The 26,668-nt window shown below is 49.3% G+C and overlaps 1 protein-coding gene and 1 long non-coding RNA gene across 2 annotated transcripts; both read left to right on the top strand.

Annotated features, from left to right (window-relative positions):
• The first annotated feature begins 453 nt into the window (after positions 1–453).
• Rab43 (RAB43, member RAS oncogene family) lies at positions 454–22,948 on the top strand. Its single transcript, XM_034511507.2, has 3 exons — positions 454–919; positions 17,665–17,848; positions 19,805–22,948. Exons 1-3 carry the CDS (start codon positions 722–724, stop codon positions 20,053–20,055), a joined length of 633 nt encoding a protein of 210 aa, XP_034367398.1. The 5' UTR covers positions 454–721; the 3' UTR covers positions 20,056–22,948.
• On the top strand, positions 2,433–17,256 carry LOC143443475 (uncharacterized). The gene is made up of 2 exons (XR_013112505.1): positions 2,433–2,544; positions 7,210–17,256. It is a non-coding gene; the product is annotated as an uncharacterized LOC143443475 (long non-coding RNA).
• Positions 22,949–26,668: the final 3,720 nt, after the last annotated feature.

Below are 26,668 nucleotides of genomic sequence, written 5' to 3'. Positions count from 1 at the left end.
CCTGGATGCAATGCCTAAGGCGAGGTCCAAGCTAATACAGGCTCCGAAGGATTAGGGCGGGGTAAGAGGTGTTAAGGGCGGGGTCAGGACCAAATAGAGGATCTAGGCGGTGTGAACAGCGGATCCGTACTAGGCTTAAGTCCGGGTGAGTGAAGTGCTGAGAAGTGAGAAAGAACGGTGCTGAGGGAGGGATCAGGGTGGTATTGAGAGGAGGGTCGGAGGCTTTGGCTGTGGTGGAGTGCGGACAGTGCTCGGAGAAGGATCGAGGAGGTGAGAAGCTTAGAGGGAATGCTGGGGGTGGGGGGCGTCGGAACTGTACTGACAGGATAGGAGGCGTTGGTTACGGGAGGGGGTGACTGGGCGGTCCTGGGGGCGGGACCCAGACGCGGAGTGGCGGGAGATGGGCGGTGCTGGGGATCAGGGAGGCTCGCCCCGCCCTGAAGGCGGCGCACGAGCGGGCCTGAGGTAGCCCTGGGCCGGCGCGGCACCGACGGCTGGCAGAGAGCTCTGCGGAGGGCCGGGCGGTGCGCTCCCGGGCGGAGCCGAGTCCGCGGGCTCCGGAGCGGGGCGGGGCCGTCGATCGGTCCGCCGCGCAGCTCGTTCAGGTGCTGCGGCCGCTCCACGTAGATCGGCGGCGGGCCGGCTAGGGCACACGGACCTCGGCCCCCGGGCTGTCGTTAGCCCAAGCCGGGCCCTTTCGTCCCAGGACTCCCGCGGAGCCATGGCGGGCCCTGGCCCAGGAGATCAGGACGAACACTACGATTTCCTGTTCAAGCTGGTGTTAGTGGGCGACGCGAGCGTGGGCAAGACGTGCGTGGTACAGCGCTTCAAGACCGGCGCCTTCTCCGCGCGTCAGGGCAGCACCATCGGAGTCGACTTCACCATGAAGACGCTGGAGATCCAGGGCAAGCGGGTCAAGGTGGGAGGCGGCGCGGCCCGCTGCTTTGCTCCCGGCGGGCGGTTCGTGACTAGTCCTTCAGCTTCCCCTTCTTTCAGAACGGGCTTGGGCCTTGATGTCCGCTCTGGGTTCAGGTCCGAAAGCACCGCCTCGGGCTCTGGGAGTGGTGACAGTGGGCGGCCAGAGCGTGGAGGAGGAAGCCCGCCCCCCACTCCCGCCCCCTGTCTCACAGCCTGGGGACTCCTTCGAAACAACTTGCGGTGGAAGGCAACCTGCGGGCCGTTCCGTGAGCGCCACGCATGCCGGGACAGACCCTTCCCTGCGCGGCCCTCTGGGGAGCACTCAGCCAAATAACGACATCCCCGTGACCGGGAGGGACCAGGAAGTAGTGGCTGCTAGGACCGGAGGTCCAAAAGTTTTTGTCAGAATTTCCTCCCTGGCCACGCCTCCCCGCAGTCTCTCTTATGGACCTGGTGGTGGAACTCAACTCCACCAGGGCCAGCGCGGGGTGGGGGTGGGGGGCCTCCCCGCCTAAGGGTTGATAGAAACCGAAAACTTCATCACAGATACCGGAAGGTGGGGGAGAGAACCAAACTTTGGCAGTGACCCCAGCAGAAACAGCAGGATGTGGTTGCCACAATGTCCTGGCAATGATTTGATAAATAATATTTGTGATGAATGAAATCAAGTTTCTTAACCTAGGTGTCTGTCCTCCCTAAAACGGTAGCATCCTGGACAGGACGCAGCATTGTTCTTGTGCACAGAGGCCCTCAGTAACTTTCCTGACTTGCACCGTACAGAAAACCTTTGCCGTTTTCATGGTTTCAGGTTCACAAGGATCTTCAAGATAGTTTTAAAGAGACCTGGATGGGGGCTGGCCTGTGTTTTCAGGAAGTGGAGCCTAGGGATGGGAGTCTCTTGACCCCGTTGCTCTTGTGGCTCTCTGCTCATTTGGGTGGCTGTAGGCCTGTTTTCTGTTGCCCTTGGCTGGGATACTTAGCTCTTTGTTTCTATAAAGTTGGGATAATTTCTGGGTGTTGCCTCTCTCTTCTGTCCCATCGTGTAGGAAAAAAAGCAAGTCAACAATCATTTTTATGACCACTGTGCCTCTAGAGATTTGCTTTAAATGGGTCTTTTGGGTGTCAGTGTATTTTGGTTTGCAGGAGGTGGAGAAGAACCAAGTGCAGGCAGGCAGGTTTAGTTTTCTGGACCATCCCCTTGGAGCAGGTGGCCAGGGAAGGGCTGTCTGGGTGGAGTATGTCCATGCTCAAGTTGGTGCCCTCTGATAATGCCAGTAGTCAACAGTCAAAGTGCAGTGTGGGAACAGAAACATAAGGAGGATGAGTCCTTTTGAAAAGCTGTTGGCCTGTGCCCAGCACATGTGGATCCCTGTGCTGACTGATCAGGGAGGGGGCAGTATTCCTGTTTACCTGTGGAGATAACCTGTCACCTAGTGCAGCCCTGGGTGGACTGTGCACTTGAGCTTAGGTTATGCAATACAGTGCTGTGTAGCTTGTTAATTCTTTTCCTTATGGTCACTCCAGCTTTTCCTCTTAAGAGGCAGCCTCGAGGGCCTGGGAGTAGCAGAGCTGTGTCTGTGTGGAAATACCTCAAAGCTGTGTCCCTTGTCCTTTCTCTAAGCTGTTGTGAGTAAGCTGTTTAATGGTGTGTTCTACGGACTGGAGGCCATTATTCCTGATAATTATTCTTTCTGTGGTGCTGAGGGTTGAACTTAGGGCTCTTTGCATAAGCTCCACCAGGAAGCCTGTCTCCCACCTGATCTGGGCTTTGTAAGGGTGTGAGGAACCTTAGAGACAGGCCAGCTGTTGTTCCAGCTCTGCTGAGGTTGGAAGTTCCCAGGAGTGAGTTGGGAAGGCCAAGAAGGCAGAGGCTCTGCTTCCCCACTGGTCAGAGCAAAACCATCTTACTGAGTTCTGTGTCCAGTTGTCAGAGCAAAACCATCTCATTCACTTCTGTGTTTCAGTCTTGTTTGTTTAGAGAGTTCTGCTGTAGTGGAAAGCTGAAAACAACAGATTCAATCAAGTTCTTTTTTTTTTTTCTATAGTTACTTCCCGTTACAACCATTGTGCTATATTCTACTTGAAGAGATGGGCCGGTCAGTCTCTCCAGCCCTGTTTTCTAACCACAGCAGCCTCTTCTTAAATATTCCAGGACTGGATGGATTCTGTGTCTGTTTCCCCTTGTCGTACTCTGTCCCTTAGATCCAGGACAGGATGGCCTTTGCATCTGTCTCCCCTTGTTATACTGTGTCCCTTAGATTCCTGTGTGACTGATATTTTACTATTCAGTTTCTAGCGTAAATACTGCTTTCCCAGAGGTCCCCCTGACCCCTCCCAGGTCTTTCTTCCCGGTTGTCTATGTGCTTATAGCACTTACCTGGACTTGACATGATCTGGATTCTTTGTCTCTTCCTGTTGAAGATAAGCCCTTTAAAGACACAGATCCCTTTGGCCAGCGTCAGACACACATGTTCATCATATGCTTGCTTAGTGGCTAATATTTATAGAGAGGAAGCCGAAGCCAAGGAAAGTGAAGTAACTGCTTCACCTGAGGTCTCCTGTAAGTCAGAGGCAAAATCAGGATTTGAACTCTGGATTTGGCTGGATTCTGGGCACAGTGCTTATTTTCTGATTCCCTCTGTGCCTGGAAAGGTTGCTCCAAAGTTCTGAAGGCTGATGAACCCGGTGAACTATTGCACCCACTGAGAGCTGAGTATGCACTTGGGCTGGTTTGTTTGTTTGTTTGTTTTTCTTCTCTCTCTCTCCCTCCCCTCCCCTCCCCTCTCTCTCTCCCTCTCCCTCCCCCCCTTCTCTCTCCCAGAGACAGAGCTTAATGTAGTCTAGGCTGGCCTCAAACTCACTATGTAGCCCAGGATACCCTTGAACTTGTGACCCTTTTGCCTCTACTTCCCAAATGCTGGCGCTTCAGACATCTATCACTACAACCAGTCTTTATACTTAGGAATCTTATAAATATTTTCACTAAGAGCTGGCACCAGACTCTTTCAGGGTGTTTATCAGCTAATAGGAACATTTAGATAGCCCCTTTTGAGCTGGTCAGATGACTCAGCAAGTAAAAACCCTGGCTGCCTGAACCCAGAGTCTGAGGTGAGAAGAGACTCCTGAAAGTTGACCCCTGACCTCCACATATGTGCTATGGCATGTGTGCACCATGGTGTATGCATGCACGTGTGACACACATTATGTATAGACACACATCACATATAGACACACAATAAATGTTTTTAAAAACCAGCCCACTCAGATCTTACAAGCTGCTGTGCAGGTGCATAAGCCTTTTCTATGGTCATTTGAGGTTTCTCCAGGATTTGTTTTAGGTCTGAGGACTGGACATAGCACAGGAATCTGATTGCTGTTTATCTTTCTGATTGGAGAGTCTGAAGGCATGGGTCTTTCTGTCTTTCCAGCTGAAGTTCTTTCTTTCTGGTAGCCTCAGACCTCTTCATCTTGGAAATGGGACTAGTGACCTACTTGTGAAGGGTGTTGAAAAACCACCTGTGGACATGTTTGAAAGCGTTAAATTTTCCTGGCTTGTTTTTTTTTTAAATTATATATATATTTATTTATTTTATTATTATTTTTTCTTTCAAGACAGGGTTTCTCTGTGTAGCCCTGGATGTCCTGGAACTCACTCTGTAGACCAGGCTAGCCTCAAACTCAGAAATCTGCCTGCCTCTTCCTCCCAAGTGCTAGGATGTGTGTGCCACCACTGCCTGGCTTTTTAATTATATTTTAAAATTTATTATTATTATTGCTATTATTATTGTGCATGTGTACATGCACACATGTGCATGCACTTGTGCAACACTGGGCTTGTGGAGGTCACAGTATAACCTGCACGAGTCCCTTCTCTCCTTCCACAATATGTGTCCTTTGGAACTCGGGTTGCCAGGCTGGGCAGCAAGCCCCTTTATTCACTGAGCCATCTTGCTGCCCCTTCCTAGCTTTTTTTCTCTTTTTAAGTAGATGATGTAATCATATGGTTCAAATTACAAAAATTCAAAGACTTAAAGAAACATAGGGAAGTTTCCCTTACTCCTTTGTACCCCCCCACAAGCTACCCTGAGTCCACTAAGCAAAAAACAATTAGTGCTACCCATTTCTTTTTTTTATCCCCCAAGTATATTGTAAATAAAGCCCAAATGTATGATGCAAACAAGTAATAGGATTTGCTTTGTTGCTTTTGTCTCTCTGTGGACCAGTAGGGATGGCCAGCTGCTTCTCAGGAGACCTCCCTAGGAAGGCTCCCCTTTAAGCCCTGAGTGTGTCTGCCCCCACTGCTTCTCACTTCCTTTATGTGGGCACACAAAGGCCTGTTATGTAAACTTGGTTGTGCTGATCACTAGGCACATGGGCCCTGAGCGCAGGGAGCCTGGTTAGCATTTCATCTCTTTACATGGCTCCATCAGGCCTCCTGGCCACTTGGTGGAGACACTGCTACACCTCCTCATGGAATCAGTGCCTTGGGACCTTCTAGTTCATTCTCCTTGACTCAGGCTCTTCTTGGCCTCCTAAGTGATCTTTGTTTTCATGGCTTCTCCTGTTACTTCCCAAGCAGGGATAGGGAGGTTTAAAAGGAAGCATTCGCAAGCCCTTGCGTCTGTGTGTGTGTGTGTGTGTGTCTGTCTGTCTGTCTGTGTGTCAGTGCTGGTGATGGAATCCAGGGCCCCATGCACTCCAGACATATGTTCTCCTACTGAGCTATGCTCCCAACCCAGAATGTTTTTTGTTTGCCTTCTCAGTTTTTGCAGTCTAGGATCTGGTTTTGTGTCTGTGCATTTCCTATTCAGATAAAATCAATTTGACTTTTTCAGTTCTGCTCAGAAATAGCAAAAGGACTGTTAGATAAGAGACATTCTAGGTCATGGTGATTTTATGAAGAAATCTGTTCTTGATACCAATGGCCGCCAGTCCTCATTGTAAACTAAACCTTGCCTCCTGAGGATTCTTACTGTCCTCAGGCAGTGCTCGTGTGGGCAGAGAGAGAGAGAGAGAGAGAGAGAGAGACAGAGACAGAGACAGAGACAGAGACAGAGACAGAGACAGAGACAGAGACAGAACACAGGCAGGCTGTAGAAGCAAGCTAAACCTTTAGCTTCGCACACATCACATTGGGCATACGATGGCTCCTCTTCTAACCAATTTACCGCTCTCTAAGTTCCCCTTACAGACTTTGCCCAAATGGAAACCGAATGGGAAGTGATGCTATGTATGTGTCTAAGAGAGGAAGTATCTCAAGGAGTCAGGAAGGGTGGCCTCTCAGCCTATTTGTTACTGACCTGCCTCCCTCTGTTCTCCTTTTCTCCCTCCTTTTGTTTTTTTGATAAAAGTCTTAACTCTGTAGCCCAGAATGACCTTGAATTTGTGATCCTCTGCCTCCACCACCCAAGTGCTGGTATTTTGGGTGTCAGTTACCACATCTGGCTCTTGCAAGTTTTCTTTGGGTACTTGGGGCATGAGACATGTTTAAAGGTCAGTAGCAGGAGGAGCAGTGTGTGTGTGTGTGTGTGTGTGTGTGTGTGTGTGTGTACCTTACCCTCCTCACACAGTGTTCCACCTGGTCATTGCTGCCACCCCTGCTGGGGTGTCTCCATTGTACAAGGGCAGGAAAGGCAGCTTGGATGTGGGATCTAGAACAGGAGCCTAGACTTTTGGCTCCTAGTCAGGAGCGTTTCTGTCCTTGTACTGTTAGACTCTCCGCCACTGTCTGCAAGTGCCCAAGAGCAACAAGTGGGGGAGGTGGGGATCAGTGTACAACCTGGTCAGGGGGCTGGCGAGGTGGCTCAGTGGTTAAAGGTGCTTGCTGCCAAGCCTGACAATGTGAGTTCAGTCCCTGGGACCCACACAGTAGGAGAGAATCAACTCCTGAAAGTTTATCCTCTAACCTCCACACTGGCTGTGTGGCACACATGTGCTCCCCTCTCCCAGATAAATGTTATTTAAAAGTTGTTTAAAAATCTGGTTATCATAGATCATTTGCATTGTACATTTTGATGAGGAGTATTGCTTCAACATTGTAATACCCGGTGCTTGTTGTAAACAAATGCTTGCTCAGTTGAATTAGGCAGTGTTGAAAATGGCCACTGTGAATAAGAGAAAACTTAGCTTCGAGACTAATATTCGAATACAAAATGCTTTATTCACATTGCAATAGAAACCAACCAAAGCCTGCTAGATAAGGAACCGTAGCCGGCTGTGAGGGAAGGACCTTTTGTTGTTAATAGCTTCTTAAATCTCGTTTAATTTCTTTGTTGTCACTGGATGAGACAGGGTCTCATTATGTAACCCTGTCTGGCCTGTACCTGCTGGACAGCCCAGGGTAGCTTTGCCTTTGGGACAGCCCTCCTGTCTTAAGAGCTGGGATTAGGAGTTTGCCCACACCTGGCCTCTTCTACCCTTCATTACATCATCACTTTGTTTCGGAGACCTCTCCTTCTTGGATGGAAAAAGGGAGAGCCAGTCCTCAGTGTGCTGTTTGACACTTGGCACTGGAGCTGGAACCCAGGATCCTGCACATGCTAGGCAAGTACTTTACCACTGAGCGATACATTTGGCCCCCTTTTTTCTTTTCTTTTAATTAATTTTTGTTATGTAGCTTAGGCTGACCTCAGTGTTGTGATCCTCCTGTCTCAGCCTTCCTCTGCTGATGTGAGCCACCATGTTAGCATCGGACCAGAATTAACTACTGACACAGTGGCAGGCCCTAGCAGCCCGCTGCCTGTCTGTAATCATCAGATCTATCCCAAAAGAGAAATTATTTGGTTTCAAAACAGACTGGATGTAGTGTTGTAGCCGATTGAACAGAATGACCAGTTCAAGGAGCCCACTCTGAAAGGAACGGCACCCATCAAAACACTTAAGTTCTAAGCTTCAGATGTCAAAAATTCAGTCATGTTGTTAACCATTAGTCACACCTATGTATGTTTTTGTGCTCTCTCTCTGTCTCTCGCTGCGTCTCTCTGTATGTATGTATGCATGTATGCATGTATGTATGTATGTATGAATGACATTTATTTATTTATCATTCATTCATTCATTCATTCATTCATTCGAAGACAGGGTCTTATTATGTAGCCCTGGCTGGCCTGACACTGGCTGTATAGACAGACTAGAGATCAGCCTGCTTCTGCCTAAAGAATGCTAGAATTAAAGGCTTTGTACCACCATGCCCAGCTTTATTTGAGACAGGATCTGTGGTAACTAGCTTGGCCTGGTACTCCTGGGCTCAAGGGATTGTCCTGCTTCAGCCCCTAGGTGGCTGGGATTAAAGGCATGGGTCACTGTAACTGGTTTAAGATTCCTTATTTGGAATGGCATCACTGATCTGAACACATGTAAAAACCTAAGAACTGATGCTTATCAGGTCTGATTGCACAAGCCTATAATCTCAGCTACTCTAAGCCTCAGGCAAAAACCAGCCAATGGGAGTCTGAGATGGCGCAGTTGTTAGAGGTGCTTGCTGCTATGCCTAATGACCTGAGTTTGATCCACATGATGGGAGGAAAGAACTCACTTCCAAAAAGTTCTCACCTGACCTTTCCTGCAAACAAAAATAAATAAAATGTAATAAAAATAAAACAAAAAACTAAACAACCCACCAAACAAACAAAACCAGTAGTCCTCGGGGTTATAGCTCATTGCTAGAGTGTTTGCTTGCCCAGTACACCTGCCCTGTGTTCTGTTCCCAGCACTGTAAAAAATAAGAAATAGCCAGGTGGTTCACTTTAGGTTAGAGGACACCGGGTCCAGAGGATAATTCTGACACGTGGTGGGCTATGACAGGTGTTTACTAAATGTGTCTCAGCTTTTTCCTTTATTTTTATTTATTTTTTGAGATAGGGTTTTTCTATTATATAACTATGGCTGTCTTGGAATTTGTTGTGTAAACCAGGCTGGCCTTACACTCACAGAGATCCACCTGCCTCTGCCTCTTGTGTGCTGGGATTAAAGGCGTGTGCCATCATACTTTGTTCTTTTTCCATTAAAAAATATTTGTTTTGTTTTATGTGTAAATGTTGCCCTGCATGTATATATACTATGTGCATGTCTGGTGTCTGCAGAAGCCAGTAGCAGGTGTGATGTTTATGGAACTGGAGTTACAGACAGTTAGGAGCAGCCATGTGGTGCTGGGAATTGAACCTGTTCCTCTAAAAGAGCAGCCAGTGCTCTTAACACTGGGCCTTTCCGGCCCATTTTGATTTTTGAAGTGGCAGCTTTTTAAGGGGACTAAGTAAATCTTGACTTGAGAGACTTACCAGTTTGACCTACAGCCCATAGGTGTTGGTTAGCTTTTTATCACTGTAACGGAATACCTAAAAATCAATCAGTCTGAGGAAGAATGGCTTACTTTAGGTGACACTTTCAGAGGCTCTTATGTGGTTTTCTTGGCTGCTTTGGGCTGGCAACCCACATGCATCATGGGAGTATGTAGCTAAGGAATACTAGAGAGAGAGAGAGGGAGGGAGGGAGGGAGGGAGAGAGAGAGAGAGAGAGAGAGAGAGAGAGAGAGAGAGAGAGAGAGAGAGAGAGCGCTAGCTCAAGTTCATGACTTCAGGGCTGGAGAGATGGCTTAATTGTTAAGAGCACTGGCTGCTCTTCCAGAGGACTTGGGTTCAATTCCCAGCAACCACATGGCAGCTCACAACTCTTAAGTCCTATTCCATGAGATCTGATATCCTCATATAGACATGCAGGCAAATCACCAACGTGTGTGTGTGTGTGTGTGTGTGTGTGTGTGTGTGTGTGTGTGTGTGTGTGTGTGTGTTGATGTTCCCAGTGATCCAATTTCCTTCTACCAGGTTCCAGTTTCTAAAGTTCTACCACCTATCATTAGTGCCATGGGCTGGTCACCAGCCATTTAACACATGGGCCTTGGGGGACACCTGATACTCAAACTGTGACACCATAAGGGAGGTCTGCCCCTGGAGGCAGTTTGCCGTCTATGAGGATGTTGAATCGACTCCTGAAAGAATTCTTGTCATTGCACACCAGATAGCTGCTTGATCGCCATTGTTATGGCCGAGGAGTGTAGAAACTGGGTGAGGTTTTGGTGCTGGGGACCAAACACAAGGCCTAACATAAGTTCTTCTACCAGTTTCCACATTTCTTTTTAAAAACTTTACTTTGCAATACTGGGAATTGAACATAGGGCCCTGTGCATGCTACACAAGTAGTCTACCATCGACCTAAATTCCCAGCACAATATTTTTTAAAGTTAGAAATGCTCTTTGTATGATTTCAATGAAAAGCTGATCCCCTTAGGTATGCTAATTTCATGACCCCTCCCAAATTACAGTTGTCAGAAGAAACATCAGTTTGACAACTATGACTTGTTAATATCTGCTATATTTGTATTTAGGTGAAATATGTAGAAAAAATTATAGAAAGTACATGAAAATTTCTGTGAAACAGAAGAAATCACACAAAAATTAATTTTATTACTGAAGTGCCAGGGTAAACTTTTTTTTTTTTTGAGACAGGGTTTCTCTGTGTAGCCCTGGCTGTCCTGGAACTCATTCTGTAGACCAGGCTGACCTCGAACTCAGAAATCCGCCTGCTTCTGCTTCCCAAGTGCTGGGATTAAAGGCATGTGCCACCATCGCCCCTCAAGGGTAAACTCTTAACTCTGTAGTCCTGACTGCTTCTTGGCATGACAAGAGCCATGGCCTTTCGGGTAGCTTACTTGTTAGAGTCTGTGCTTAGCCTGTCTAAGGCCCAGGGTTTCATTCTGAGCTCTGAAGGGAAAGAAATCTTCCCAAGGTTTCAGGCTGTTGATGGAGCAGTAGGTGATTGAAGTAAGAGGTGGGACCTAGCTGCTGTTCTGTGGATTCCCTGTGCTTGTTGACTGGGGGCTCAGACTTCAGGTCCCAATCAGGACAATGATTCTCCTGGTTCATGGTTTGTTCATGGTTCCATAAGTACCCACCTGCGTTCTCTCAGACAGTGGTCCAAGGCCTGAAGAGGGCAGCTCCACCTCTATTGGGAGTGCTGGTCCCGTGGTGCTCATCTGAACTGGGCCAGGCACCTGGGAGGGATCCTGTGCTCCACGTTCTCTCCTTGGTGCTATGACCATGGCTGGTTGTAGGTGGATGGTCCAAGTTTCCAGAAAGGGAAGAAGGGGTGTTGGGAGCAATGAGCCCACTGTAAGCAACTGAGGTAGGACTTTGTTTGCCAGAGGTACAGCAGAGACAGTCTTTTTTCTTTAGGCTTCATTTCAGACAGTACCTGGTACTTAATGCTGTTACTGTGGTGGCTGAGACTCTGAGCCAGGCAGTGGACACACCTGGTGCAAACAGGGCCACAGCAGGGCAGAGTGTTGATAGTAAAGATAGCTACTACAGTGCAGGGCCATGGTGGCTATAGCTGCTGTGGACACACAGGGATGTATGTTGCCTGCTTAGACAAGCCCAGAGGAAGCAGCAGTGCACCTTGTTCAGGGTTATAGAGACAGGATGTTGAGGGAGGCATTGAAAAAATGGAAGAGCATTCCTAAAGAGGGGGACAAAAGTGGTTTCAGATGCCATGGCTGCACGAATGTCAGACCATAGGAACATGCTAAAAGGCGTGGTTCCAGCTTGAGAGTGGGGAGAGATGAGGCCATGGATTGCTCCTGGGCCGACTTGATCCTGCTGGATCGTGTCCACTGTGTTCTGAGGGCAGCAGGAGACAAAGTGCTCAGCTTTTTTGGGGAGGCCTGGGAGACTGCAGGCACTGTGTTCTGAGGTTGATGTGGGGGAGGATAGAAGGACCCAAGGCCGAGCTGAGATCCCAAGCTACTGTCATTCTTAAAAGTGACAGGGCACAGGGAGCATGGCGAAGAGGTGGGGAGAGTTGAGCCTGTGATGTCGTGCATTGGACTGAGGATGTCTGGAAAAATAAGATGACCTGGGAGACAGAGGCTGCAGCTCAGGGGTAGAGCAACTTGTTTAGCTGCACAAAGTCCTAGCTTAATCCCCCACCCCCGTCTAAAAACAAACAAACAAACAAACAAACAAACAAACAAATCACCTTACCTGGTAATAGAGAGAGCTTGAGTTTACTCAAGAGAGTTAACTGTGGAGACTCTGATTAATGAGGGTAGAACTCATGGCCACAAGAATGCTACTCTTGTCACAAAAGGCTCTCCTGATAGGCACAGTCACACAAGGAACTGACAGCCCCATTCTCCTGGGTGTTGTCTTGGTCCTGTGGTGCCCATCTGAATTGGGCCAGATGCCTGGGAGGGATCCTGTGTTCCAGGCTCTTGGTGCTGTGGCCCCATGGCTAGTAGTAGGTGGGTAGTCTGAGCTTCCAGGAAGGGAAGAAGGGGGCAACTGAGGCAGGACTTGTTTGTCAAAGGCAAACAAGCCATGAGCAAGGGTTTGGTTCTTGAGATGTAACTCACTGAGATCTACTTAAAAAACATATCCACATGCTGTGGGAGCCTTGCACACAGTGAGGGCCGAGGGCTGCAGGCTTGGAATACCATTGTCACAGCCTCTTTCCTGTAACACTGGAGATAGAAGGAGTAGTCTTGTGGCTGGATATGCTGCAATGCAGGAAGCCATGGTTCTGTCTCCTGCATGGAATAAAACTAGGAACGATGGCACATGCCCACAAGCCTGAGACTCAGAGAAGATGGAGACAGAGGATCAGAAGTTCAAGGTTGCTTTTGGTTACATAGAGGGTTTGAGGCCAGCCTGGATAAAGGAGATCCTGTCTCCCAAAAAAAAAAAAAAAAATTGATCCTGGAGTGACAGACTGGAAATGCTGACAGATCTAGGCACTCTGCCAAATTCTGCTTGTCTGGACACAAGGCATTGTGGGCCTGATCTCTTAGCATGGCTGGGGGCTGATGCTGTCCAGAGTATGATGAGGAAACCTGCGGAAGGCTGGCATAGCTGCCCTTAGTCACAAGGCCACGGGCTTCTTTGCATTGCCACAAACCCCCATGTAGAGCCACAATACTGCAAGGGACTAAAGTACTTCCTGATGTCATGCCTTGGCAAGCCATGCTGAGGGACTGGGAAGAATTCTGGGTGCAGAGGCTGTCCATATCCCTCTGACACTGGCTCCTCTCAGCCCCTCTTTGTTTGCCTTGTTTCTTCTCCTCACTTGATCTTTGTCAGATCAAGACTTGCCTCTGGGCCCTGGGTTAGAGTTTAAGCACTGTTAAATAGAGCCAGTGCACTATCAATGATAATGATAAGGCACTCCTTATAACATTTACTTTTCCTTTAAATAAGTTAAGATTTGGGGGATTTAGTTAGGGTTTTTATTGCTGTGAAGAGACATCATGACCACAGCAACTCTTACAAAAGAGAATATGTCATTGGAACTGGCTTACAGTTTCAAAGGTTTAGTCCATTACTGTCATGGCAGGAAGCATGACAGCATACAGGCCAACATGCTGCTGGAGAAGGGGCTGAGAGCTCTACATTTTGATCCACAAACAGTAGAAGGAGACTGTGTTCCAGTAGCTGGAACATAAGAGACCTCAAATCCCGGCCCTACAGTGACACACTTCCCCCAACAAGACCATACACACTCCAACAAGGCCACACCTCCTAATAGTGCCACTCCTTATTCCCTGTGGGCCAGGCATTCAAACACATGAGTGTATGGAGGCCAAACCTATTTAAACAACCACAGGGACCAACATGAGTTGGTAGCTGTTAACTTTCCCGGTACTCTGTCTGCTTTGAGTAGAGGGTTATCAGCCATGTAGCTGGCTCTGATTGGCCTCATGGATTTCCTGAGGAAGCTATAGAGTACCGATTACTGCTAGCTGCCCAAGCAGACCTCCAACTTCAAAGTCATCACCCCATCTTGACTGCTTCAAACAGCTTGCACTAGACTTTTGCCATCACAAGCTTGGTGAACTCTCACTCTACTGGTGGCTCAGCAGAAGACCTGTGATTGAGGCACACATGATCCTTGATTTGTTTGAAGGACCACACCGTGATGGTGCAGATAGCCTTGGCACAGCACCTTTCTGGCTATTTGAGAAGTCAGTGCAGTTCACTTTATACTCAGCTGCAGGACACTCTTGTACTGAACCCTGGGGTTGCAGCATTAGGTCAAATGCAAGGCTTCTCCTGAAGGCGATTTTCCTACTATCTTGGTCATTATCAATAGTAAAGTAGACCAAGATGGTGACATGAAGAGGTAAGGGCAGAACCCAAAGCTGTGGCAGCAGTGACAGCAGAAGCAGTAAGAGTGTGCTAAAGAGTTCCTGAGAATGCCAGGTTAGAGACGTGGGAGGAGAGCCAAAGGAGAAGAGAGATAGAAGGCTTTGAAGAACCAGAGATGAGAAACTGTTAGCTTCAGTTGCTTGAAGAGTTCCGAGGAGCTACCAGGTCTTAAGGGGCCAGGGTCCTAGACATTAGGCCTGACAGCTGTGACAGCAACCACTGCAGGGGCTAAGGCTTCCAGTATTTGTCAGATACACTCATAGGGAGTGTAAAGCAAGCTGTGGGAGATGAGGGTTACAGTGGCTGCCAGTTAAAACCCAGAGCAGTGAGTCTCCAGCCTCAGGACCTGGAGATGTAAGCCTTTGGCTCCTGAAGCTGGAGCAACAGGTCCCTGGCTCAAGCGGTGAGGCTGCCATGCCAGCCCCAGGGGAGCTTTTTATCACCTGTTCACTTTCTCCAAAGCAGGATGCCAAACAGCAGGTTGAACTTGCCCACCTACTGCACTTCCCTTGGAATGACTCTTGCCTTTTGACAGTATAACATACTGGAGCTTTTGCAGCATTGGAGAACCTGCAGCTAAGCTCTTCCCTAGAGGACAGAGCACAGCAGAGGAGGCTGATTGGAGGAGGAGCCCTCAGACACTACCTCCTGGTTTGACTCACGTCCCAAGACATCATAAAAAATAGCTCAGGAACTTGTATTTGGGTCAGCCTGACCATCTCAATTTTTGCCCTGAGAACTAACTTTTCCAAGGTCCTCTTCTAAGGCGAAGAAGGCTGGAACTTTCCACTGTCTGCTTACTCAGGATAGGCTCCCTTTCCAATGGGAGGGGCAGGACAGGACACAAGTCTTGGAACTGAACTTCCAGCGATGTTTTTAACCTAATAAACAGGGTTGATTTACTGCAGCCATGTGACTTACTCAGTGGGATTGTGAGCCATGAATCCCTGGAAAGCAGCTTGCGGCCCCTGCTTCTCTGTCTCTGTGTCTCTGTCTCTGTCTGTCTCTCTCTCTTCTCTCTCTCTCTCTCTCTCTCTCTCTCTCTCTCTCTCTCTCTTTCTCTCTCTCTTCTCTCTCTCTCTTTCTCTCTCTCCCCTCTCTCCTCTCTCTCTTTCTCTCTCTCTGTCTCTCTCTCTCTCTCTCTCTGTCTCTCTCTCTCTCTCTCTCTCTCTCTCTCTCTCTGTGTGTGTGTGTGTGTGTGTGTTGCTGTGGCTAATGTTCCCTGCCTAGCTCCTAAAGTCATCTTGATGGATACTTGGTAAACGTTCTATGGCATGAGTTGTGAGAGAGACAGGAACATGAAAGGAACAGGAGTTACTTCTGCTTAGGGCTGGAGCATGCATGTCAGGGAGAGCTGCCCCAAGGAGATAAAGGACCAGATGATACACATAGCATTGCTTCATCAGGGGCTCATGGAGACTTGTGGGCTAGCATTGGCTGAGAGTTATTAAGTGTGGAACTTAAAGGAGATCAGGAGCTCCAACCCCACCTAGGATGGTGATTCCCAGTCTTCCCATTACAGGGCCAAAGAAGGGGCTGAGGCTCACCCACCCAACCTTGCTTAGTGCTAGAGGAGAGGCAGATTCATTTATTTTTTTTTTAATGAGCACATACGCTCAGGGAAACCATTTTTGTCCTCATTGGGACTCAGAAATGTTTTGGCCCCACAGTTGCTCCTGGACACAACTCTAGATATCCTCAGTCTGGAGAATTTCTCCTGAAGGTCAAGTGCAGGCTGAGAAGGCTCAGCTGGGAAGGATTGAGAAGCTGGGTGTGGCAGGTGAGAGGGTGCAGCACCAAGCCCCGCTGGGCCTCCGTGTAGTGGTAGGGACTGGGGTGATGTCAGTTTGGTAGGGATTCTTGGCAGTTTGAGGCTGATCTTGGCAGTGAAAAAGGTTCTCAGCTTTCATAACACTCAAACTGATCTGCAGTTAGCTGTCAGACACTGGGGCTTTGGGTCTGATTGCAGGCGAGGCTCCTGGGGCAGACACAGCACCCACTCCTCCAGTTTTTATTGGTATTGGACACCTTCTCATGCTAGGCACTGTCCTAGGGGTTGAGAGTAGAAAACTAGACAGACTTAGGCCTGTTCTTATGGGACTCACATGAAGGGTGGGGCAGTGATTGTGTGTGTGTTTTTGTGTGTGTCTGTGTTTGTGTGTCTGTGTGTGTGTGTGAGTCTGTGTGTCTGTTATGTCACACTGTAAAGTATAGCGAAGGGTGTTTACTTGGGGTCTGAGCTGGATCTATATCTCAGTGATAGAATACTTGCCTGTGTGTGCATGATCCTGAGTTCCCAACACTGTCTAAAAAGAAAGAAAAAGAAATTGGGGTGAAGGAGTAGATGGGGCTGCTCTGTGGAGGCGATGACTGAGCATTCGTTAGAATGGAAAAGGGATGTCCCTCTAGGACAAACGCCTTGCTGCTGTGACCCAGTAACTTGGGGAGAAGCACAGACTTCATTATTTTCTTTTTGTTTTCTGTTTTTTCCCCCATCAGTTTGGCTATGAGCCACTACAATTTACTGTGTTTCTTCTGCTTGGGATTTGTCGGTCTCCTTGGATTTTTAAAGATGACTATCTCTTACCAACTACAGAGAGTTCTTGGTCATTTGTTCTTTCTTTATCCTGGCAGGGATCATCACATACACACACTAGCTCTCCACTGTCCAGTCCAGCAGGGTGCCTACCCTAGGGCACTGACATTTGTTACATGGAGAAGTAAGTGGTGGAGAAAGGCCCTTCTCCCTGTGCTTGGCCAAGGTGGATCAGCAGGCACACTGCCCAGTCCAGTTCCTCTCCACCAACGGAATCATCCTCCCCAGTGCTGTATGACCAGGGCCCAGTGAGCCTGCAGGGGAAAAGACCCAAATGCACTGCCTTAGTGCAGCCTTGGGGCCAGTTCCTCACCTCCAGACTGCAGCTATAATCAGGGTTAGGTCAGGTTAGGGAGCCAGTCCATGGAGTTCAGAATTGCCTGGCCAGGGTTGGGAGGCAGGCTGCCTCCTCCCCCGCCCCTATCCATCCCATTCTCTTTCCTTCTTCATATTGGATATTGGATCTCTGAGTTGCGAGATCTCTCTCTCTCTCTCTCTCTCTCTCTCTCTCTCTCTCTCTCTCTCTCTCTCTCTCTCTCTCTCTCTCTCTTCATATCCAGAGGCCAGAGGAGAGAGTCGGGTACCCTCCTGTCGTTTCCCATCTACTCCTTAATTGTGGCAGAGTCTTTCCCTGAACCTGGGGCTTAAGTTTTCTTGACTAGGCTAGAAGCCAGCAAGCTTCAGCGATCCTGTCTACCCCATTAGAGCTGAGGTTCCAGCCGTGTGTGGGAGGCCTGGTTTGTAGGTGAGAGCTGGGACCTTAGCTCTGCTCCTTGGGATCGCACAGCACCCGTGCTGAACCTCCGAACCATCTCTGCAGTCAGGGTTGTTCTAAGGCTCACAGAGGACTGTTGCTGTGAGCTACCTTTAGGCCAGTGGACACACTGTTCTGGGCATGGGTCTGTGGAGGTGCCCTTCTTGTCCCTTTGACACATGTCGTTGGGTCAACCCCTTCAGCTACAGATTTGGGACACAGCTGGCCAGGAGCGGTTCCGGACCATCACCCAGAGCTACTACCGAAGTGCCAATGGGGCCATCCTTGCCTACGACATCAGCAAGAGGAGCACCTTCTTGTCGGTGCCCCACTGGATCGAGGATGTGAGGAAGTATGCAGGCTCCAACATCGTGCAGCTGCTGATTGGTGAGCTAGGGATGGTGGCTGGAGGGGTCTGGAGCAAGCCTTATCTCTGCCTCTCCCCTTTTTCTTTTCCAGTACATACAGGCTAAGCCTGCCTAGAGAAGGGCTGAGCTAGAACAGGAAAGGAAGTTGAACTAGGAGCTTGCAAATCCTCATTCCCCTTGTCAGTTTCAAAGTTAGACTCAAGGTTGAGATCGAAAGGCACGAAGGATGCTGGGGTTGGCTCTGCAGTCTCTGTGTGCACCAGATCACCTAGCTGTAAGGCGTGGTGTTTCTGCAGACACACAGCTTCTCATGCTCAGAGGAAGCAAGGTGGTTCGTTTGCTGCTCAGTGGTTGAGCACTTAGCTAGTATGCAAGAGGCTATAGGTTTCATCCCCAGCACTGCAGAGGGGAAAAAAGCAGGAAAAAGAAAACAAGGTGAGATGCCATAGAGTAAGAACTTGATTTATTTGCATTTTAAGCTTACATTTCGTGTGTAGTCTGAGCATGCAGAGATGCATTGCAGTGCATGTGTAGAAGTCAGAGGACAACTTGCTAGAGTCGGCTCTCCCCTTTTACAAAGTGAGTCAGGAACTGAAATTAGATCACTTGGCTTGGCAACAGTGCCTATACCTGCTGAGCCATTTTGCTGACCTAGAAGAGTTTTAAACATTTAAAAAACTCTATCAGTCTATCTGCCTGTCTTCCTACCTGCCTGCCTGCCTGCCTGCCTACCTACCTATATCTTTCTATCTCTGTCTGTCCGTTTGTCTGTCTATCAATCAGTTATCTATCTACTGTATGTATGTGGGCATACACATGCCAAAGCTCATGCGTGGGGGGTCAAAGCACAAGTTCCAGCATGTTTTCCAGCATGTGGGTACTGGGGATTGAATCGGGTTCCTTAGCTTAACAGCAAGCACCTCAACCCACTGAGCCATCTTGCCAGCTGAAAAAAAGAGCTTTAAAATAAAGGCAGCCTGACTTGTTGGTTGCACTTGTCTTAGATCTCAAGAGGCTGAGAGGCAGGAGGATTGCTATAGTCAACAACTTCAAGTCTAGACTAGGCAACCTAGTGAGAATTCTCAGTTAATTAATCTGTTTATTTATTTTAGTTTTTTTCAAGACAAGGTTTCTCTGTGTCCTTGGATGTCCTGGAAGTTGCTCATTTGGCCAGGTTGGCCTCAAACTCAGAGATCCACCTGCCTTTTTTTTTTTTTTTTTTTTTCCTTTTTTGGTTTTTTTTTGAGACAGGGTTTCTCTGTGTAGTCCTGGCTGTCCTGGAACTCACTCTGTAGACCAGGCTGGCCTTGAACTCAGAAATCTGCCTGCCTCTGCCTCCCAAGTACTGGGATTAAAGGCGTGCGCCACCACCGCCCGGCTCCACCTGCCTTTTTAATCCTCTTTGAGTGCAGGCCCACCATGGCCTGCCTACGAACTCTTGTTACAAATGGTTCAAATGTGCTGGGTGTGGTGGTGCTCTCTTCTAATCCTAGCACTCAGGAGGCAGAAGCAAACAGGTTTCTCTGAGTTCAAGGCCAGACAGGGTCTACAGAGGGTGTTTTAGTCAGCCACAGGTATACCTGTCTCAAAAAAAGATTAAAGTAGTGGCTGGTGAGATGACTCAGTGGTTTTGAGCACTTCCTCATGTCCCGAGTTTCCCCAGCAACACATATATTTTGGCTCAAACCATCTATAACTCCACTTCCAGGGGATATGATACCTTCTGGTCTTTGTGGCTGCCAGGCATTCATGCGGTTCACAGACATACACTCAGGCAAACACCCACGTGCATAACATATTTCAAAAGGTTAAACTAAAAAGGACTATTTTAACTCAGACACCACACCTAGCAGTATTACCCTGGAGCTGGGAGAGGAGGCATGCCTGGGGACTTTTAGTGTGGCTTTGCTGGGTAGGACTGTGCAGGTCTGGCACCTGTGGGTCCTACCATGCTTTACTTGGCCTTTCTCCACAGGGAACAAGTCAGACCTTGCCGATTTCCGGGAGGTCCCGCTGGCGGAGGCGCAGAGCCTGGCTGAGCATTATGACATCCTCTGTGCCATTGAGACCTCTGCCAAGGACTCCAGCAATGTGGAGGAGGCCTTCACCAGAGTGGCCACTGAACTCATCATGAGGCACGGAGGCCCCATGTTCAGTGAGAAGAACACTGACCACATCCAGCTGGACAGCAAGGACATTGCGGAGAGCTGGGGCTGTGGGTGCTGACTGGGGGGTCAGGGCAGGCAGGCTAAGACCTCCCTTCCTCCTTTGTCTCCAGCCTGTCAAGCCCCACCCTTCACAGTCAGCCCTCCAGGGCACTGGCTTCTCTAGAGGGATTCTGCACCCCTGGCCTGGATGCTGGGTAGGAAGGGAGACCTGGTGCAGGGTATCCTGTGCAGAAGGCTATTGGCCCAGAGCAGGATGTGGACCATCCCACCAGCCAGCATCTGCTCCCTCCATGTTCTTCACATTCCAGGACTAGCCTGAGCCTTCCAGCATGGACTGTGGTGGGAAATGGGCTGGCTGTGCTGCCCAGCCCCCTCGTGCTGGTTTTGACCTTCTCCTGCCTTGACTGCTGCAGACGTGCAGCAGGTTGCTGCTCTCCAGGGATGTGGCTGGTACCCCAGGTCATTCCAGGTCATTCTCCTGCCTCTTACCAAAGTGTAAAAAGCACATCAATTAGACCAATTGACTGGTGCCGAGCCTTGTCCTGGGGAAGCCTGAGCTCATCAGGTGGAATCAGAGTCCCTGTCCTCACGGCCAGCTTGGAGCTCTTAGCTCCCTGGGCCTGGCTTACCAAGACCTCTCTTTCAGATGTTTCTGCTTTTCCATGTAGCATCTCATTTTCACTGACCCAATTGTAGGGTCATGGCCAGGGGCCAACTGGGAACTGTCTCCAGGCTTAAGGCCCAAAATGTTGCCAGTCAGGTTGCAAAAGCAGCTAGTCTTTCAGTGTGGTTGAGGGGTGAGGTAGGGAAATGAAGGTCTAAGGAAGAAGAGCAGCTTGTAGGGGGCAGCTCACAGGCAGAGCGCATGCTCAGCACACGCCAGGCCCCGAGTTCAGTCCTCAGCACCAAGCCCAACAAAACAGCAGCTTCCTGGTGTGTCCCTGAGGTTGAGGGCCCTGTGGATGCCAGCATGTGGAGAAACCGTCCCTGCCATGACCCAGAGCTTTTAGTTCCCCATGGTCCTGGTCTGGCTTATAGTTTCAAAGCAAAAACGATGAGTGCCCACTGGCCTGAGACCTGGCCATCTTAGACCTCACTGGTTCTCTGCCTGCCTAAATGGGTGCTTCCTGCTGGGGTCAAAAGGAGTTGTTCCCTCATCTCCCCTCCTGCTGGCATCCTACCCTTGCCCCCACCCCCACCCCAAGCATTCTGGTCTGTCAGCACCTTTCTTAGGGAGATCTGGCCACAGGGTGAGAAGCAGCACTTTGTAACAACTACATGACAGCCGAGGGAGACAGCACTGTGGTAAACGAGGTAAACCCGAGTTACACTCGCTGGGACCTCTTCAGGCAGAGCTCTACTTGTTCTTTCACAAGATGGCAGCTGACGGGTGATGGGGCTCACATGCCACCCTGGGCCATGAGCCCACTTTCCAGCCTCCAAGGGCTAGAGATTATGAAACCCATAAGGTGGTATTTCTTAATCTTTGAGTCAAGACCCCTTTAGGGGCCCAAATGACCATATCACAGGGGTTGCCTATCAGAAAACACAGATACTTACATTACGGTAGGTACGAAAATAATTTTATGGTTGGGGGTCACCACACCATGAGGACTTTAATAAAGTGGCAGCGTTAGGAAGGTTGGGAAGGACCACCATAAGGCCTAGCCTGGAGCAGAACAGAACTCAGCGACCCCTTTGCTCACCCAGTGACCAGGAAGATTATTTCTTTCTCCATTCACAGGAAGATAACCTCACTTTCCTTTCACAATCCCTGGGTGCTGAGTGTGGATTAGGCCCTGCCCTGTGCCCTTAAGTAGGAACAGCCCTGCCCTAGGAGTTTAGCCCAAACACCAGTTCTTGAGCCCTGCTCTCACTAACTCTGTCCTGTAAACACCCTGCTGTCTCACTTTCCGGGTTCCAGTTCCACTGCCAGGTGCAGGTCTGAAAGGCTAGGCCCAGGGCCCTCAGCCAGTGGGGATGATCATGGCCTCCACAGCCTGCCCACCTCTGCTCACTGTCATGTCTGGATCCAATGTGACCTCCCTCTCCCAGAACTCTCAGCCAACCCACCTTCTTACAGCACAGAATCCCACAAGTGACCCAAAGCACACATCTTTGAGGGTTGATGGCCCCTCCCCAGCCACAGGCCTTATACCCAGTATCCTAGCAAGGATAAATTCTTCCCTTGACCCCGGATTCTGTGGCTTGGGAGGGCCCTGAGTCCTGGACTGAAGCTGGCTTCTATGGACAAGCTGCAGCCATGCCTTCTAACAGTAGTGCCAAGGCTCTTGCCCTCTGCTGAGGCAGCCACCTCACCAAAGTGCTCAGACCTTTGGGCCTTTGTCAGGGCTTGAGGGCCAGAAAATAATCAAGTGTGAGAGTCAAGAAACAAAACCAGCTGCTTCCCTTCCCCTGGGCAGGCATGGCTTGCTGCCAGCAGCAGCCCAGGGCCTCTGGGGCAACAGAAGTTTAATCTCTTCCCGTGTTTGAAGTTACTGAACAGCAGGAACAGGTGGAGGTGGATGCTGCTGGGAGGAGGTACCCACAGAAGGGCTGGTATGGCCAGGGTGGCTGCAGCAGGAGTGACGTTTTGTCTACTAAAGGTACTAGAGAAGGGGCTTCGTGTCTTCGGGTGGAAGTCTGTCCCCAAGGACACAGGCCCCAACGGAAGGGATCTACTGCAAGCCCCTGGTTCACACTGAGTGGGTTGCCCTGTCCCAGGATACTGCCAGCAGTGGGCCTCTAGCCAAACTCGCCCCTGCAGGGCCTGGGCAGGGGCAGAATTGCCAGCCCAAGGAGGCCATGCACATTGGGGAAATTTTCACATTACCTATTTATGAATATGTAAGTCTTTCTATCAAATCTATTTTTTGAAACATGAAAAGTTGCCTTTCTGGATATGTCAGAGCCAGTGTACAATTCTAACCATTAAACATTTCTGTACTGACTGCGTGCTCAAAGCTTGGTCCTGTCACCTCTAGGTGTGGAACCTGTCTAGTGGCCTTACCTGCCATGCCTTGTGGAGTTTTCTAGACTGGTTTTCAGGTTGGATGGTAGGTAGGTGGGTACACCTCACTGTCGAGCCTGGTCTGGAGAAAGGAGCCTGACTAAGACCTTTCCTCTGGTTCTGGGCTCTCTAAAGTAGAAGCAGTCGGAGATTGGGCCACATCTCTTGCCAAGGGCAACAGTGACTTTGGAACTCTCTGTCCTGGATCCCACAGATGGGGTCATGTCAGGGAGGGTTCCTGGATGGTGATAACCAGTCCATGAGGGAGGAATCACACTCTGCCTCTGACTGAACATGGAGGGCCTTGGGGTTAACGTTCTTGCTGGAGGAAGACAGGAAGAAGCGGTGCTGTAGTTCTCAGTGGGCTCAGATTGCTTGCTGCTATGTTTCATTATATGGCAGATGCCCAGGTGATGAATATCAGAATTAGCTGCCTGACCCACGCTTGCTGAGCTGGTAGCTCACCAAGATGACCTGAGGTTATTTCTAGTCACCATGGGGGATTCTTTGCTGATGGAACTTTTGCATGTCTGGCTGTTAGCCTGTCTTCCAAGGACCAAGATGCTGAGAGGACCTGCTTGTCCTTCCAACCCAGCTGTGGGACAGTCAATCTGATAGTGTGCCTTGGGGCAAGTTATTAGTTTTCTCAGGGCTCCAGTTTCCACAAATGTAGGATCTAATTGGTCCACTGGTATCCCCAGGAGCCCTAAAGAAACCTCACCAAGCAGAACATAGGACCCTGGAGGCCAAGAGTCCTTGGCTTTCAGAAGGGACACATCTCAGGGAGAAGAAATACCTGCTTAGGGCAAGAAGCCCACTGTGCTCACTAGATGTTGGCATCCTGAGTTAGGCCTGCCTGAGAAGTACTGGCCACTTCAGTATCCCATCAAGGGTTCAGATCTGTTCCCAGGATTCTCTGATGCCTCTGGCCACTCCACAGGCAAGCTAAGACTATGGGACAAATTTGAAGAATAGTGGGTACAGTCCTAGATTTTGGAGCCAGGGAAACAGGTTGGAGTCCATAAGGACTCTTTCTAAGCTCTGAGTCCTCTCCTGAGCATGACTTGAGCTAGGTCTGGGCTGAGTTCTGGGCCCAGAGTCTGCACCTGTCCACCTCCAAGGGCCCCCAAAGCTCTGCTCGGAACCTGTCCTTTGCACACAGTGGCCTTGGCACAGTGGGTCCTGCCAGCCTTCTCTTGGCATCTGTGAGCACATTAGACATTTACTAGATCTCACTGTCAGGTGCTTTAGAGAAGGGGTCGACACAGCTGCTGGTTCTGCTACAGGCTCTGTTACCTCTGACATGGCTGCTGTCTGCAGCCACGTGGCTCTACCAGCTGCTCAACAGCTCACATTTTTGATGTACAATGGGCTTTTCCACTCCAGGAGCTCCTGTTCCAAGCCTGAGCTGGATCCCTGTGCCCAAGGCATAACCACTTGCCCTGACACTGACCTTTCATGTGTTCCCACTAGCTTCAGGAGAGAGAGAGAGAGAGAGAGAGAGAGAGAGAGAGAGAGAGAGAGAGAGGAGTGGCTGCTCTTCCAGAGGACCCAGGTTCCAGCAGCCACATGGTGGCTCACAGGTGCCTGTAACAGCAGTCCCAGGAGATCCTATGCCCTCTTTGGCCTCCAGGGACACTCCATGTACATGGTGCATGAACGAACATATGTACAGACAAAATACCCAAATAAAAAAGTAAAACGGGTTGAGAGATGCTTCAGCACTTCTGAGTACTTGTTGCTCTCCCAGAGGACCTGGATTCAATTCCCTGTACAACATGGATGCTGACAACATAAAAATAAAATAAACCTTTTAAAAGTAATAAAAACCGAGGAAATAAATGAAGAAAAATTAGAAAAGACTCTGAGGTGGAGCCTGAGAGTCCACATTTTGAGCAAGTCCCTGGCTGACTGCTACCACAGGGGCAAGATGGGAGGCCTCAGGGAGGCCAGGGTCCCATGTTGCCCAGGGTCGTGGTCTCAGGAGGTTCCCGATAGATAGCAAAGATACAGCTTAAAGTAGTGCTTTGGACTCAGTCACTGGGTGTCCACACAGGAACCTGATAGTTGTCCTCGGCTGTAACATGGTGCCTGGCGGGGTGCTCTGCCCTGCCTCCATTCCAGATGGATCTGTCTGGTTCCTGCCACACCTGTCTGGTGCTTGGAGAGCTCTCTTTTTGGTGTCCTCCTGTGACTGCTCTCACATAAAAGGTTTCCATAGTAGATGAAAGACTCCCTCCCTCCCTCCCTCCCTTCCTTCTTCCCTTCCTCCCTTCCTCCCTCCCACTCCCCTCCCACTCCACCCCCTCCCCCCCCCAGGATCTCACCGTGTAGCCCTGGCTGTCCAGGAACTCACTATGTAGGCAAGGCTGGCCTAGGGCGGACAGAGATCTACCTGTCTGCCTCCCAGATGCTGGGATTAAAAGCACGGGGCCGCTATGCCAGGGGCAAGTGTTTCTTATCATCATTAGTATGTTTGCAGGGTCCTGTTCATCAGGGAGCCAGGAGAGAACTGGTTGGTAGCGGGGCCATAGCTGTGAGACAGGAGAGGGACTAGTGTTTTTCAGCCTCACTCTGTGGCCTCAGGCCTAAGATTGCCCCGAGGTGGCAATCGGCCAGGGACTTGCTCAAAATGTGGACTCTCAGGCTCCACCTCAGAGTCTTTTCTAATTTTTCTTCATTTATTTCCTCGGTTTTTATTACTTTTAAAAGGTTTATTTTATTTTTATGTTGTCAGCATCCATGTTGTACAGGGAATTGAATCCAGGTCCTCTGGGAGAGCAACAAGTACTCAGAAGTGCTGAAGCATCTCTCAACCCGTTTTACTTTTTTATTTGGGTATTTTGTCTGTACATATGTTCGTTCATGCACCATGTACATGGAGTGTCCCTGGAGGCCAAAGAGGGCATAGGATCTCCTGGGACTGCTGTTACAGGCACCTGTGAGCCACCATGTGGCTGCTGGAACCTGGGTCCTCTGGAAGAGCAGCCACTCCTCTCTCTCTCTCTCTCTCTCTCTCTCTCTCTCTCTCTGTGTGTGTGTGTGTGTCTCCGTCTCTCTTTAATTGAATATATTTTTTATACAATATATTCTGGTTACAGTTCCCCTCCCCCACCTCCTCCAGACCCTCCTCACTTCCCCACCCACCCAAATCCATACCATCTCTCTCTCTCATTAGAATGCAAATAGAAATTTAAATTACAACAGTAACAATAAAAATAAATAAAAACTAGAATAGGACAAGACAAACAGAAAAAAAGAGCCCAAGAAAAATCACAAGAAACACACAGATGCTGAGAGACACAGGAAACCCAGAAAAACAAAACAGAAAACAATACTGTATAAGAAAACAAAATCTGTAACGTTAAACAAATGTCCAGACAAAGCATTTTGAAAGAAAAAAGCTCTCCAAAAATGTTTTTGAGTTCATGTTTTGTTGACTATCTACTGCTTGGCCTGGGGTGTGGCCTTCCGTGTGCTTTGTGTACCCAGTGAGACTCAGTTGGAAAACACCAATTTTTCTTTTCTGAATAGTTATCAGTTAGAGACGGCTTCTGAGTTGGGGTTGGAAGCTCGTGTCCACTTGCCATCTTAGAACTGGCACCCATCTGGCTTAGACCTGTGCAGACCCTGTGCCACAGCCTCTGTGGATTCATATGTG

This window comes from Arvicanthis niloticus, chromosome 9 (genome assembly GCF_011762505.2).
Source record: "Arvicanthis niloticus isolate mArvNil1 chromosome 9, mArvNil1.pat.X, whole genome shotgun sequence".
Lineage (NCBI taxonomy): Eukaryota > Metazoa > Chordata > Mammalia > Rodentia > Muridae > Arvicanthis > Arvicanthis niloticus.
The sequence above is the reverse complement of the archived record's forward strand: the minus strand, read 5'-3'. Positions and strand labels throughout refer to the sequence as shown.